Raw genomic sequence first — 14,998 nt, 5'->3', positions numbered from 1 at the left:
CAGATCCTTACGTTCCACCCTGGCTCCAGGAAGTCATGCCAGGAACACTGGCATGGCTGCCTACCACAAAACTCAGGCTGGGGAGACGCTAATATCTTAAAGGCTCAAATTGACCAAAATTAACTGCAACTTACCAGCCAAGATTTTCCTTGGAAGTTGCAAGCATTCAAATTAGACTCCAGAGTTCCAAAACAGTTACCTCAGACAGATTCTGCCACTCCAATTTTTGTCTCGGTGTGGAGAGAGATTCCTTCCTCTTCTGTCCCCTTGCTGGATGTCACTCTTGTATCTGTTTTTATTTCTCACCCTGGCACAGTCACTAGAATGCAGTGTGTGTCTGTGAGCTTAGCCAGCAGACACAGTCCTGCACTCTGATGTCTGTGAGAGGATGCGGCACTCTAGGTTAGGGAATGTGTGTCTGGCTTGTTGGGGCATTTTCTACTGTCAAAAGTCGGAGTATTTTCAGGTTTTGATCTCAGTGTCATCACTAGGTAGTTGAGGCTTTAAACAAGTTGGTAAGCCTATCTGTGTGCCCACATCTACAGTGTCTACTATCTTGATCACTTTTTTTTTTTTTTTTTTGAGACAGAGTTTTGTTCTTGTCGCCCAGGCTGGAGTGCAAATGACGTGGTCTTGGCTCACTGCAACCTCCGCCTCCCGGGTTCAATCGATTGTCCTGCCTCAGCCTCCCGAGTAGTTGGGACTACAGGCGCCTGCCACGACACTTGGCTAATTTTTGTATTTTTAGTAGAGAGGGAATTTCACCATGGTTGGCCAGGCTGGTCTGGAACTCCTGACCTCAGGTGATCTGCCTACCTTGGCCTCCGAAAGTGCTGGGATTACAGGCATGGGCCACTGCACCCGGCCAATGACTTTTTTAAAACATGCGCTTTTGAAACTTTCCCGTTTGTTCTTTCATCTTCCCTTCCACCACCATAAGCCCTGCAGCTCCCTCAGGTAGCCATAGCATCCTCGTCTTCTGATTTTTACCTGATGATCATATACAGATACATGTGTGTACATATTTTTTGTGTGTACTGATTTTTTTCCCATGTCTATGCTCTCAAGAAGCAGGATGACTCTGCTGAGAGCAGAGCTAGGATGTAGGATCAAGGCTTTATAACATGACCTTGAATATTACCCTGATACCAAAGCCAGGCACCAAGAGAAAACCACAAACTAATGGCCACTATGAATACTGATGCGAATATTTTCAACAAAATACTAGCAAACCAAATCCAACAGCATATTAAAAGGACTACATACCATGATAAATTAGGATTTATTTCTGGGATGTGCAAGGATGATTCAACAAATGAACAAGATAAAGAGGAAAAATCCCAAAATCATTTTAACTGATACAGAAAAGCATTTGACAAGATTTATCACCTTTTCAGATAAAAACTTCTTCCAGCAAACTAGGAATAGAAGGAAAACACCTCAACATAATAAAGGCCATTATGCAAAACCCAGAGCTAAGATCATACTCAATGGTGAAAGACTGACAGGGCTTCCTCTAAGATAAGGAATGAGACAAAGGTGACCGTTTTTTGCCACTTGTACTCAACACAGTAGTCCAGCCAGAACAATTAGGCAAATGGGGAAAAAAAATCCAAATTGGAAAGGACGAGGTAAAATTATCTGTTTACAGATGACATGATTATAGGAAAGTCTAAAGAAAACAAACTATTAGAATAAACATTCAGCAAAATTGTAGGATACAAAAATCAACATACAAAAATCAGCTGTGTTTCTATACACTAACAATAAACAATCCAAAGAGGAACTTAAGAAAACAATTCCATTTACAGCGGCATTAAAAAGAATAAACAGGTACACACTTAACCAACAAAGTCAAATACTTGTATACTGAAAACCGTGAATCATTCATTAAAGAAATTATAGATGACTCACGCCTATAATCCCAGCACTTTGGGAGGCCAAGGTGGGCGGATCACGAGGTCAGGAAATAGAGACCATCCTGGCTAACAGGGTGAAACCTCGTCTCTACTAAAAATACAAAAAATTAGCCTGGCGTGGTGGCGGGCGCCTGCAGTCCCAGCTACTCGGGAGGCTGAGGCAGGAGAATGGCGTGAACCCAGGAGGCGGAGCTTGCAGTGAGTTGAGATGGCGCGACTGCAGTCCAGCCTGGGCAACAGAGCAAAACTCTGTCTCAAAAAAAAAAAAGAAATTGTAGAAGACAAATAAATAGACATTCCAAGCTTATGGAATAAAAGACATACTATATTGTATTTTTAATTTTTCATTTTTTTTGAGATGCTCTCCCAGGCTGGAGTACAGTGCTACAATCACAGCTCACTGCAGCCTCCAACTTCTGGGCTCAAATGAGCCTCCTGGCTCAGCCTGCCACGTAGCTGCGACTACAAGCACACACCAACACACCCAGCTAATTTTTATATTTTTGGTAGAGATGAGCTCTCGCTATGTTGCCCAGGCTAGTCTCAAGCTCCTGTCCTCAAGCAATCCTCCTGCCTCAGCCACTCAAAGTGCTCAGATTACAGGTGTGAGCCAACACACCGGGGGCCAAAATATTGTTAAGATGTCATTACTGGCTGGGCGTGATGGCTCACGCCTGTAATCCCAGCACTTTGGGAGGCCGAGGCAGGCGGATCACGGGGTCAGGAGATCGAGGCCACGGTGAAACCCCGTCTCTACTAAAAATACAAAAAATTAGCCAGGCGAGGTGGCGGGCACCTGTAGTCCCAGCTACTCGGAGAGGCTGAGGCAGGAGAATGGCGTGAACCCGGGAGGCGGAGCTTGCAGTGAGCCGAGATTGTGCCACTGCACTCCAGCCTGGGTGACAGAGCGAGACTCCATCTCAAAAAAAAGATGTCATTACTACTCTAAGTGATCTATAGATGCAATACAATCACTATCAAAATCCCAACATTGGGCCAGGCACAGTGGCTCACACCTGCAATCCCAGCACTTTGGGAGGCCAAGGCGGATGGGTCACCTGAGGTCAGGAGTTCGAGACCAGCCTGGCCAACATGGTGAAACTCCATCTCTACTAAAAATACAAAAACTAGCTGGGTGTGGTGGCATGCGCCTGTAATCCTAGCTACTTTGGAGGCTGAGGCAGGAGAATCGCTTGAACCCCAGAGGTGGAGGCTGCACTGAGCCAAGATGGTGCCACTGCACTCCAGCCTGGGCGACAGAGCAAGACTCCGTCTCAAAAAAAAAAAAAAAAAGAAAAAATCCCAACATTTTAGCAGAAACAGAAAAATACATCCTCAAATTTGTATGAAATTGCAGGGGACCCCAAATCCAGAACAATCTTGAAACAGAAGCACAAACTAAGAGAATTTACACTTCCTGGTTTCAAACCTTACTAAAAAGCTACAGTAAGCAAAACACTGTAGTGGTGGCATAAAGACAGACACAGAGACCAACCGAACAGAACAGAGAGCCCAGAAATCAACTCTCCACACTGTATGTGACAACTGATTTTGGGGTGCCAACACCCTTTCCAACAGGATCGTCTTCTCAACAAAATTATGTTGGGAAAACCGGATATCCACAAGCAAAAGAATTCAGTTGGGCCCTTAGCTTATAGCATATACACAAATTAACTTCAAAATGTACCAAAGATCTAAAGTAAGTGTTAAAACTATAAAACCCTTAGAAGACTACATAGGGGAAAAGCTTCATGAGACTAGATTTGGCAATGATTTTTTGATATTACATGAAAGGCACAGGCGACAAAAGGAAAAATAAATTGAACTGCATCAAAATTAAAAACTTCTGTGCATCAAATGACACTATCAAGAGAGTGAAAAGGCAGCTCACACAATATGAGAAATTATTTGTAAACCATCTATCTCCAAGGGATTACTATCCAGACTATATAAAGAACTGTAACTCAACAACAAAAACAACTCAATTGAAAAATGGGTAACAGACTAGAATTGACACATCTCCAAAGAAGATATACGACTGGCTCAAAAGCATATGAAAAGCTGCTCAACTTCACTCATCACTAGGGGAATGCAAATCAAAACCACAGTGAAGTACCACTTCATGCCCATTAGGATGGATGTCGTAAAAAAGAAAAAAAAACAGGCCAGGCGCGGTGGCTCACGCCTGTAATCCCAGCACTTTGGGAGGCTGAGGTGGGTGGATCACACAAGGTCAGCAGATCGAGACCATCCCGGCTAACAAGGTGAAACCCTGTCTCTACTAAAAATAAAAAAAATTAGCCGGGCCTGGTGGCAGGCGCCTGTAGTCCCAGCTACTCGGTAGGCTGAGGCAGGAGAATGGCGTGAACCTGGGAGGCGGAGCTAGCAGTGAGCCGAGATTGCGCCACACTCCAGCCTGGGCAACAGAGTGAGAATCCATCTCAAAACAACAACAACAAACAAAAAAACAACATTTTGTCAAAGGCCTTTTCTGCATCTATTGAGATAATCATATGGTTTTCGTCTTTGGTTCTATTTATATGCTGGATCACATTTATTGATTTGCGTATGTTGAACCAGCCTTGCATCCCAGGGATGAAGCCCACTTGATCATGGTGTATAAGCTTTTTGATGTGCTGCTGGATTCGGTTTGCCAGTATTTTATTGAGGATTTTTGCATCAATGTTCATCAAGGATATTGGTCTGAAATTCCCTTTTTTGGTTATGTCTCTGCCAGGCTAAAAACTCTCAATAAATTAGGTATTGATGGGACATATCTCAAAATAATAAGAGCTATCTATGACAAACCCACAGCCAATATCATACTGAATGGGCAAAAACTGGAAGCATTCCCTTTGAAAACTGGCACAAGACAGGGATGCCCTCTCTCACCACTCCTATTCAACATAGTGCTGGAAGTTCTGGCCAGGGCAATCAGGCAGGAGAAGGAAATAAAGGATATTCAATTAGGAAAAGAGGAAATCAAATTGTCCCTGTGTGCAGATGACATGATTGTATATCTAGAAAACCCCATCGTCTCAGCCCAAAATCTCCTTAAGCTGATTAGCAACTTCAGCAAAGTCTCAGGATACAAAATTAATGTACAAAAATCACAAGCATTCTTGTACACCAATCACAGACAAACAGAGAGCCAAATCATGAGTGAACTCCCATTCACAATAGCTTCAAAGAGAATAAAATACCTAGGAATCCAACTTGCAAGGGATGTGAAGGACCTCTTCAAGGAGAACTACAAACCACTGCTCAATGAAATAAAAGAGGATACAAACAAATGGAAGAACATTCCATGCTCATGGGTTGGAAGAATCAATATCGTGAAAATGGCCATACTGCCCAAGGTAATTTATAGATTCAATGCCATCCCCATCAAGCTACCAATGACTTTCTTCACAGAATTGGAAAAAACTACTTTAAAGTTCATATGGAACCAAAAAAGAGCCCGCATCGCCAAGTCAATCCTAAGCCAAAAGAACAAAGCTGGAGGCATCATGCTACCTGACTTCAAACTATACTACAAGGCTACAGTAACCAAAACAGCATGGTACTGGTACCACAACAGAGACATAGATCAATGGAACAGAACAGAGCCCTCAGAAATGATGCCGCATATCTACAACTATTTGATCTTTGACAAACCTGACAAAAACAAGAAATGGGGAAAGGATTCCCTATTTAATAAATGGTGCTGGGAAAACTGGCTAGCCATACGTAGAAAGCTGAAACTGGATCCCTTCCTTACACCTTATACAAAAATTAATTCAAGATAGATTAAAGACTTAAATGTTAGACCTAAAACCATTAAAATCCTACAAGAAAACCTAGGCAATACCATTCAGGACATAGGCGTGGGCAAAGACTTCATGTCTAAAACACCAAAAGCAATGGCAATAAAAGCCAAAATTGACAAATGGGATCTAATTAAACTAAAGAGCTTCTGCACAGCAAAAGAAACTACCATCAGAGTGAACAGGCAACCTACAGAATGGGAGAAAATTTTTGCAACCTACTCATCTGACAAAGGGCTAATATCCAGAATCTACAATGAACTCAAACAAATTTACAAGAAAAGAACAAACAACCCCATCAAAAGGTGGGCAAAGGACATGAACAGACACTTCTCAAAAGAAGACATTTATACAGCCAAAAAACACATGAAGAAATGCTCATCATCACTGGCCATCAGAGAAATGCAAATCAAAACCACGGTGAGATACCATCTCACACTAGTTAGAATGGCCATCATTAAAAAATCAGGAAACAACAGGTGCTGGAGAGGATGTGGAGAAACAGGAACACTTTTACACTGTTGGTGGGACTGTAAACTAGTTCAACCATTGTGGAAGTCAGTGTGGCGATTCCTCAGGGATCTAGAACTAGAAATACCATTTGACCCAGCCATCCCATTACTGGGTATATACCCAAAGGACTATAAATCATGCTGCTATAAAGACACATGCACATGTATGTTTATTGCGGCACTATTCACAATAGCAAAGAGTTGGAACCAACCCAAATGTCCAACAACGATAGACTGGATTAAGAAAATGTGGCACATATACACCATGGAATACTATGCAGCCATAAAAAATGATGAGTTCATGTCCTTTGTAGGGACATGGATGAAATTGGAAAACATCATTCTCAGTAAACTATCGCAAGGACAAAAAACCAAACACCGCATGTTCTCACTCATAGGTGGGAATTGAACAATGAGAACTCATGGACACAGGAAGGGGAACATCACACTCCGGGGACTGTTGTGGGGTTGGGGGAGGGGGGAGGGACAGCATTAGGAGATATACCTAATGCTAAATGACGAGTTAATGGGTGCAGGAAATCAACATGGCACATGGATACATATGTAACAAACCTGCACATTGTGCACATGTACCCTAAAACCTAAAGTATAATAAAAAAAAAACCAAAAAAACCAGAACATTGCAAGTGTTGCCAAGAATGTGAAGACATCAAAAACCTTACCTATTGCTGGTGGGAACGTAAAATGATACAGCTGCTATGGAAAACAGCATGGCAGTTCCTCAAATAATTAAAGATAGAATTCCTATATGATCCAGCAAGCCTACTTCTGGGTAGATAACCAAAAAACTAAAAGTAGGAAATTGAACAAATATTTGTATGCCTATGTTCAGAGGAGCATTATTCATAGTGGACAAGAGAGAGAGAAGCCAAGTACCCATCAGCAGATGAATGAACAAACAAAATGTCTACACAGGCAACGCAACGCAATTCAGCCTTAAAAAGGAAGGAGAGTCTGACACGCTGCAGCATGGATGAACCTTGAGGTCATTATGCTAAGCGAAATAAAACAGTCACAAAAGGACAGGCGCCGCGGCTCGCGGCTCACGGCTGTAATCCCAGCATTTTGGGAGGCTGAAGTGGGTAGATCGCCTGAGGTCAGGAGTTTGAGACCAGCCTGGCTAACATGGTGAAACCCCGTCTCTACTAAAAAAACAAAAATTAGCCCGGTGTGGTGGTAGGGGCCTGTAATCCCAGCTACTCAGGAGGCTGAGGCAGGAGAATTGCTTGAACCCGGGAGGCGGAGGTTGCTGTGAGCTGAGATCGTACCACTGCACTCCAGCCTGGGCAACAACAGCGAAACTCCGTCTCAAAACAAGAACAAAAAACAATCAGAAAAGGACAAATATTGCATGATTCCACTTATATGAGGTCCCTAGAGTCATCAAATTCACAGAGACAGAAAGTAGAATGGTAGTTGGCAGCGGCAGAGGGGAGGGCTGATGGGGAGTGAGTGTTTAATGAGGACAGATTTTTCCAGATGGGAAGACGTAAAAGTTCTGGAGATGGATGCTGGTGATTGCTGCACAACAACGAAGATGCGTAATGCCACTCAACTGTGCACTTAAAATTCATCAAAATGGTAAATTTGATGTTATACGGATCTTACCACAAGAATAAAAAGAAGTCTGATCATAGCACTTACCTTGAAATGGTGTTTAGAGAAAAAGGGCATATTGTCTGCGTGGTCTGGACCCTCCTCACTCTGGAGCCGGCAGCCTCCCGGGTCCAGCTCCCAGCAACGCTGCACTAGGGTGGACAGAGCTGAGGTTCCTGGTCACTGAGTTGCTGCCTGAAGGGCTCCAGACTCCAGATCCTTGATCTTTCCACATGGAGCTCATGAGATGCTGGATCTTCACCGGGGAGGTGCTGTCTCCTGCCTTGGCCATTCCAAGGTTGGTTTTCCCAACAACCAGGGGGAAGGTGTGGGTGAACCTGGCAGCAGGCCGGGCCTCTTCCTCACCAGTAGCACCAGCTCCAGACTCCCATTCTCCAGTGTGAAAGACAAATGTCCCCCAACCCTAACGCCACCCACACATCTACAGACACCAGGCTTCATGGAGCGCAAGATGACTCATACAGTGGCCTAGGCCTTGTCACACGCAGTGAGGACAATCAGAGGAGCATGGTCCCTGCTCAGGCCTGATGCCAGCAGGACACCCACCAGCTGCCAGATGAGCACGCAATCACTCCTCACTTGCAAAGCACGGCTCCCACCATGCCAGAAGCCAAGACACCGTCTCACAAAGACAGCTCTCTGCAAGGAACTGGGAAGTAACCTGAGTCCAGTCAGACTGGCAAAAACCAGCCCCTCGGCCTTGACCTGTGAGCAGCATGAGGGCTTGGAATCAGGCTAGACGGGCTTCCCTCCCAGTTTCTCCACAACTGCTCCAGGCCTTGGACAAGCTTCTCACCTTCTCTGAGCTGGAAACCCCCTCTCCATAAAGTGGGGAACCACCCCTCTGGGCTGAGGGCTGGAGCCCAGCAGAGACCTTGATGGCAGCTGCCAGTACTGCCCACTGCAAACCAGCCTGCACCCAGGCCATAACCCAGCAACACAACTGCGATCTCAAGCTGCCAAGGGACATCTTGTCAAGGCCCTTTCATTTGACCCTGCGGTGGGATTTGGGTAAACTCAGCTGTAATCATCATTCTGTGGTAGCCTGGAACAATGGAGGGTAAATGAAAGGCAAGGAGAGTCAAAGGCTGAAGAAGGTTCTGTGGCCTGGGGCAGAGGCCCAGAGAGGGCTCCGTGCTGCCCCCATCCCCTGGGGCCTGTAAAGGGCCATCTTCCTCGAAGAAGATGTTTCTGACATCATGGCGTGTGCTCCTTGGGGACTGTCCGTCCCACACGAGGGCAGGCCTGGCCCACAGTACACACTGTGGATGAAGGACAATGAGGAGGTAGAGCTGGGCACAGAGTGGTTCATGCTGAGCCTCCAGGCATGCTTCAGGCATACTCCACACACGCTCCACATACACGTTACATGGCAGCAGTCCTGAAACACATGAACACAGCTGAGGGCTCCGAGAGTCTGGCATGCTGACCCGCTGCTGAGATCGGACCGCCATTCCTCATTGCCTTGACTGAATATGCTCTGAGCTGGCTTCCCACGTGCCAAGTCATGGCCTCCCCTGTGATCACAGCAGCACTGTGCCTGCCCAGGCAGCGCACGCTGTCACCAAGAGGCTATGCTGAGGAGCCCACACTGTCTCTGGGGCCTCTGGTTTCCAAGGGGCTGAGGGACACTGAGAGGGAAGAAACCCCTCATGGAAACAAGCATTTTAACATAAACAAGGGACAATAAACCCTTTTATAAAATATTTATTCTAAAAAAAAATCACACTGTACAAATTTAGATAGAACATTCTCAATGCTCAGATTTATAAAAATGTGAACAGAAAGACTAAAGCTAGCGAAGGAACGTACATTTCTGTTTTGTCTTTTTAAATTAGGAAGGTAAAAGTGATTTTTTCTTCAGGTACAATGATAGTAAATGTCTAGAAGACATCCGAAGAGCCAGAAATAAAAAGCACAGGAGCCGCCTGCAGACTCTCAGAGTTCTGTCTTCACCCGCTGAATCCGAAGTGGATGCGGGTGGCGCTCCCGCAGGGTGACCTGGCCCTGTGGATCCACGCCGAACGCTCAACGAGATTCTCAAGGCTGGCTGTGTACAGCCTAAAATTTTGTGCTCAGAGAAAAACCAGCATGATGGGTTCATCATCTCCTGTTTCCCAAACAAAATGAGTTTTCTGTACACTTGTTACAAAGGTCTGTACAAAAGCACGAAGCTGCTGTGAGGTGTTATTTCCGAAAGAGTTAAAAATGGATGGTAGGGAGCTGTTCGTACAGTTCCGCCTGTACATTCACAGAGGGAGGACACCATAAAAAAAGGACTCACCCAGAAATTCCACCGGAGAATCCTGGCTTCTTAAAAGATTATTTTGAAAGCTTGGAATAAGTTTCAGCTCTGCCATTTCCAACCGCCTCGCCCATAGTTCAGCTTCCTCTAAACTATATTCTCCCTCTCTTAACACACAAACTACCAGGAAAATAACTGCAACCCAGTGAAACTATGGGGCTTCTGTGAATATAAGGAACGAGGCAGGGAGAAGTTGTAAAAGCTGCGGGCTCAGAGCCCGGGGCGCCCTTCACATTCCGGGTGGCCGTGGTGGCCGCGGTCACAGCCAGGGGTGCCAGGCAGGGTCCATGCGGCACAGATTGTCCAGGCTATTTGCCGCGGCCACCAGGGTGTTCACCTTGCTTTCCCCGCCTTCGAACTGGGCGAGGTTGTGCAGGCGGGTCATGATGGCGGTGACGGCTTTCTGAACCAGGGATACCAGTTGCTGGCTGTCCATGTTCTCTGGCTGCCCGGCGGCTGAAAGAGGAGAGGACGTGTCCTCCTGCGTTTTTTTGTGCCAAGCAATGATCTCATCCCGGAGAACCGTTTTCAGAATGCCGTCCACCTGCGTGAGGGAGACAACGAGATGACTTGTGTTTAACCAACAACAGCCCAGAGGGGCAGCTTCCTAACAAGGTGGGACTCAACCACAGCGGCCGCCCAGGGCCACCGAGGGCCAGTCGAATCTCAGCACCAGGCCAGGCTGTGTGCCCTCAGGACGGGCTGGGGAAGCCGCTGGGGGACAAACCCCTTCCTCCACTTGCAGCAATAGCAGCCAGATGGCTTCAGTGTTGGGCAGCGCGGACCTGGATGACAAAGGCGGCCATGCTGCAACTGAGGCCCAATCTGTTTGTTTACTTGACGCCTTCCGGCGTCTGCTGAGTGTCGGGCAGGCCCTTTCCAAGCACTACAGACAAGAATGAACCAAAGAGAAAACCATCCCTTGCCCTCACAGCAAAGGACATAACACACAGGGGTGCTGGCCAGTGTGGAGAACGCAGAGCCTGTGAGGCAGATCAGCAGCTCCTGCAAGGCCGTGACGTGCGGGCTTCTGAGTGGCTCTAGCCTGCGCCTGTGATAGGACGACGCGGAGACCCACCTTAAAGTTTGGCTGGGCGAAGCACCGGGCGACCGCAATCATGGATGCTGTCAACGGGCCAGAGACCCCGATGGTGGTCAGAAACTCGGAAATGTTGGGCGTGAGTCGAAATGGGACGGGACGGTTGGCATCCAGGTCTCCAGTTGCATCATTTATGTCAAATCGAAAGTAGGCAACATTCAGTTTGCCAGTGTCCTAAATTTCAGAAGGAGACATTTTAGGAACTTCAGCAGAAAGGCGACGTCACGAGGAGAGGATCTGGCTGTTCAAACCAGGTTACCTGAGCGATCTGTAACATCTCGGGGTTGAGTCTATTTAAATGCAGGACGAATTCCGCAAAGCCTATCAGAGCCAGCTGGATGGTGAACATCTTCCGGAATGTCCAGTAGTCCGTGGCGTTGGGGAAGGTGTGCAGCGCCCACTCCTTGAGCATGCTGCGTGGCACCATGTTACTCTGAACCTCTTTGAGGATGTCGCGGAGGACCTGAAACACAGCGCTCCGTGACACTCCCAACTCATTCACTGATTTTTTTTTGCAAAAGAAAAACTCTCAAATTGCAATTCCTCTTTAACTTAGCACCAAGAGTAAATTCTGGTGACAGATTTAACACACACATTGTTAGGAGACTGAATGCAAGGAAGCACAAGATGGCTGTTTCCCTTCAGGGTTCGCCGCCGTCTGCTCTAAAGCACCAGTGCGGCTGGTCTGCGTCAAAGCTGCAGTTACCTGATATACGATACCTGACAAGAATGCAGGTAAATATCTGAACACTTCCACCCTTGCTGACTACAAAATATATCAGGCCAATTAACAGAACACAACAGCCGGACACCAGCAGCAACACTTCCAACCAAGACTTTATACTAATGACAAATGTTTCACAAACTGAAGGAGCTGGTCTAATCACACACACCACACGTGAGACTGAACTCTGTACTACAGACTCATAGACTATTGCAGACATCACCAACTCAGTAAGAGTTTACTGAGTTATTCCTGTTCGACCATCTGGTACAGGCCATCTACGGGGTCTTTTCCCGGCTAAGTCCTACCCACGTGCTCCGTGAGAATGGCTGTGAGAAAGCAGGCCCTTCTGCCGGCAAGAACAAGGCAGGCCACCGGGGACCCACACAGTTTGTTTGTTTCCTCATCCGTCCAATGGGAAGAAGCACTTCTGAGACTGCAAAGGATTTCCAAAATCTGCTCCTTAAGCAGTGAGAATGCTGGCAAAACCATCAAAATCAACCTTGTCAGAACTCTAGAAATTAAAGGCTTGCAACAGTCTTGAGGAGCTTTTTTATTTATTTAAAAAAAAAAAAAAAAAAAAAAAAAAAGGCTGGGCTGGGCGCAATGGCTCACACCTGTAATCCCAGCACTTTGGGAGGCCGAGGTGGGTGAATCACGAAGTCAGGAGTTCGAGATCAACATGGTGAAACTCTGTCTCTCTTAAAAATACAAAAATTAGCCAGGCGTGGTGGCAGGCACCTATAATCCCAGCTACTCAGGAGGCTGAGGCAGAAGAATCGCTTGAACCCAGGAGGCAGAGGTTGCGGTGAGCCGAGATCGCACCATTGCACTCCAGCCTGGGCAACAAGAGCGAAACTCCACCTAAAAAAAAAAAAAAGAGAAGAATGAAGGAGTAGAATAAACAACAAAATAAACAAGAAGAGAAAGCGGCTCTGAAGCTGGATTCCTCTGTGCTGTGGGCATCTCCCTCTGCCTACAGGCCCTGGCAGCTGCTAAGCTGGAACAAACTGCCTAGTCGGTCACTCACGCTGTTTAGAAACTGGATGACTCTGAGGTCAGCACGTATTTGTCACTGGCTTCCACACTGTCGAAAGTTAATGTCGCCTTAAGAATATAATCCATTCCTCTCCCGCAAATACCTCAGAACTGCCCATCGTCCACAGAATGACCAGGCCATGGCCCATGCCACAAAAAAGCCCTGGCGTCAATTCCCAAGATAGGCCATGAACTCTGTCAACAGAGGCTGATCAGAAACAGGGATCCATGCCTCTGCCTGCACAGAGCTGGAGGCTGCACCTGATCCTGCAGCCTGGAACACCTCGGGCCCTGCCATGCCCTGGGCCACAGAGTACGCCATGGGCTCAACCTTCCTCAACCAAACTAAATCCTCCAGGAGCCAGGAGAACTGGAACGAGTCCCTGCGTGACTTGGGGCAAGGTCCCAGCATCCACCTCTGTGGTCTCTCCTTCTTGGCACCCAAGAAAGGACCACGGGGCACCAAGGGAGAGGCCAAAACAGCTGCCCCTGGGTGCTCCACACAATCCCCCAAAAATCTCCTCACCCAAAGCCCATACCTGCCCTGCCTCCTACCAAGGGCAAAAACGTGCAGGTGAATGAGGGGCCTCTGCATCTCCAAGGGGCTGCAGGCCAGGGCCACCCAAGACTCCTGTGGGCACCATGCTCTGGGCTCAGGCAACCGAAACAGCTGGGCCCCACGCACTCCAGAGTCTGTTGCTTTTTGTATTTTAGAAAACAGCACATATGCTGCACATCGCCTAACACCCCCAGCAGCAGACCAGGTGAATGGGAACATGAAGTGGATGAATGAGACTGTAAACAGCCTCCCATCACCTCAGATCAGGTGTGGCTGCCAAGTGAGACTGCCAGAAACTTACTTTAAAATTCTAATTTCGGAGCTTCTTTGAAAGTACAGGTAGAGGACAAGGGGCCTCTCCAAGGTCGAGGACTGACCCGTGTCTGGTCATAACAAACCACCCACTACAACTGTCCTCTCACCAAGGTCAATAGCTGTCTCATTTCCACCATCTCATGAGTCTAATAAAGTTACTTTAAATGACAGAGGTGGCCCCCAACAAATGCCTGCTCGTCTCCTAAGCACCCCTGTCTCCAGGCACCACCCCACACAGGAGGGCTGCAGGCGGCAGCTCGGCCCCCCTGCTACCTGGTGGCTGGCTTGGGTTCCCCGCGCCTGCACCGTAGCCAGCCGGTCGTAGTAACGGGAGATGGGATTGTCGTGCTCGATGCCCTTCTTGGCGCAGCGCTGCTTGTAGATCTCCACAAGGGAAAGTGAAGAGGGGTTGTCCTCCACGAGGCGCATCTGCGGGGAAACGGCCACAACCCGGGGCACTGGGGAGAAGGGAAGAGAAACGGGGCAGGCTGAGGGTGACCGCGGGCCAGTGCTCAGCTCCACTGTCAGAGTGCCACTGGGGGCAGAGCTGACCCGGTTCTGTGTGCCTTGGGGGGTTGGCTGGAAGAACCCGGTGGTCATGCACCATCCATTTACTCAACAGATGGCACGAGGTTCTGATGGCACGAGCTGATCGTCACCCTGTATCCACAAACAGAAATGCTTTAGAAGGCAATCTTAAAAAGACATCTTGGCCGGGCACACTGGCTTACATCTGTAATCCCAGCACTTTGGGAGGCCAGGGTGGGTGGATCACGAGGTCAGGAGATCGAGACCATCTTGGCCAACATGGTGAAACCTCGTCTCTACTAAAAATACAAATATTAGCTGGGCGTGATGGCAGGTGCCTATAATCCCAGCTACTCAGGAGGCTGAGGCAGGAGAACTGCCTGAACCAGGGAGTCAGAGGTTGCAGTGAGCTGAGATCACACCACAGCACTCCAGACTGGCGACAGAGCGAGACTCCATCTCAAAGAAAAAAAAAAAAAAGACATCTTAAAAAAACAAAAAATAAAGGATAGCCCTACAGTCCCAGCTACTCGGGAGGCTGAGGTGGGAGAATTG

At 47.4% G+C, this 14,998-nt stretch overlaps 1 protein-coding gene across 12 annotated transcripts in view; it reads right to left on the bottom strand.

Moving 5' to 3' along the window:
• Positions 1 to 9,566: 9,566 nt before the first annotated feature.
• The window catches only part of TRRAP (transformation/transcription domain associated protein), a 142,929-nt gene continuing 137,497 nt past the window's right edge, over positions 9,567 to 14,998 (bottom strand). For all 12 annotated transcript variants that reach the window (XM_030797394.1, XM_030797395.1, XM_030797402.1 and 9 more), the window contains 4 exons: positions 14,189 to 14,373; positions 11,539 to 11,742; positions 11,259 to 11,453; positions 9,567 to 10,724 (listed from right to left, as the gene is read on the bottom strand). In XM_030797394.1, the coding sequence (XP_030653254.1) occupies positions 10,440 to 10,724; positions 11,259 to 11,453; positions 11,539 to 11,742; positions 14,189 to 14,373 (869 nt within the window). In that variant the 3' untranslated portion in view covers positions 9,567 to 10,439. The remainder of the gene's footprint in view (positions 10,725 to 11,258; positions 11,454 to 11,538; positions 11,743 to 14,188; positions 14,374 to 14,998) is intronic.

This window comes from Nomascus leucogenys, chromosome 17 (assembly GCF_006542625.1).
Source record: "Nomascus leucogenys isolate Asia chromosome 17, Asia_NLE_v1, whole genome shotgun sequence".
Taxonomy (NCBI): Eukaryota; Metazoa; Chordata; class Mammalia; order Primates; family Hylobatidae; genus Nomascus; species Nomascus leucogenys.
This window is presented reverse-complemented; position numbering and strand designations above follow the sequence as displayed.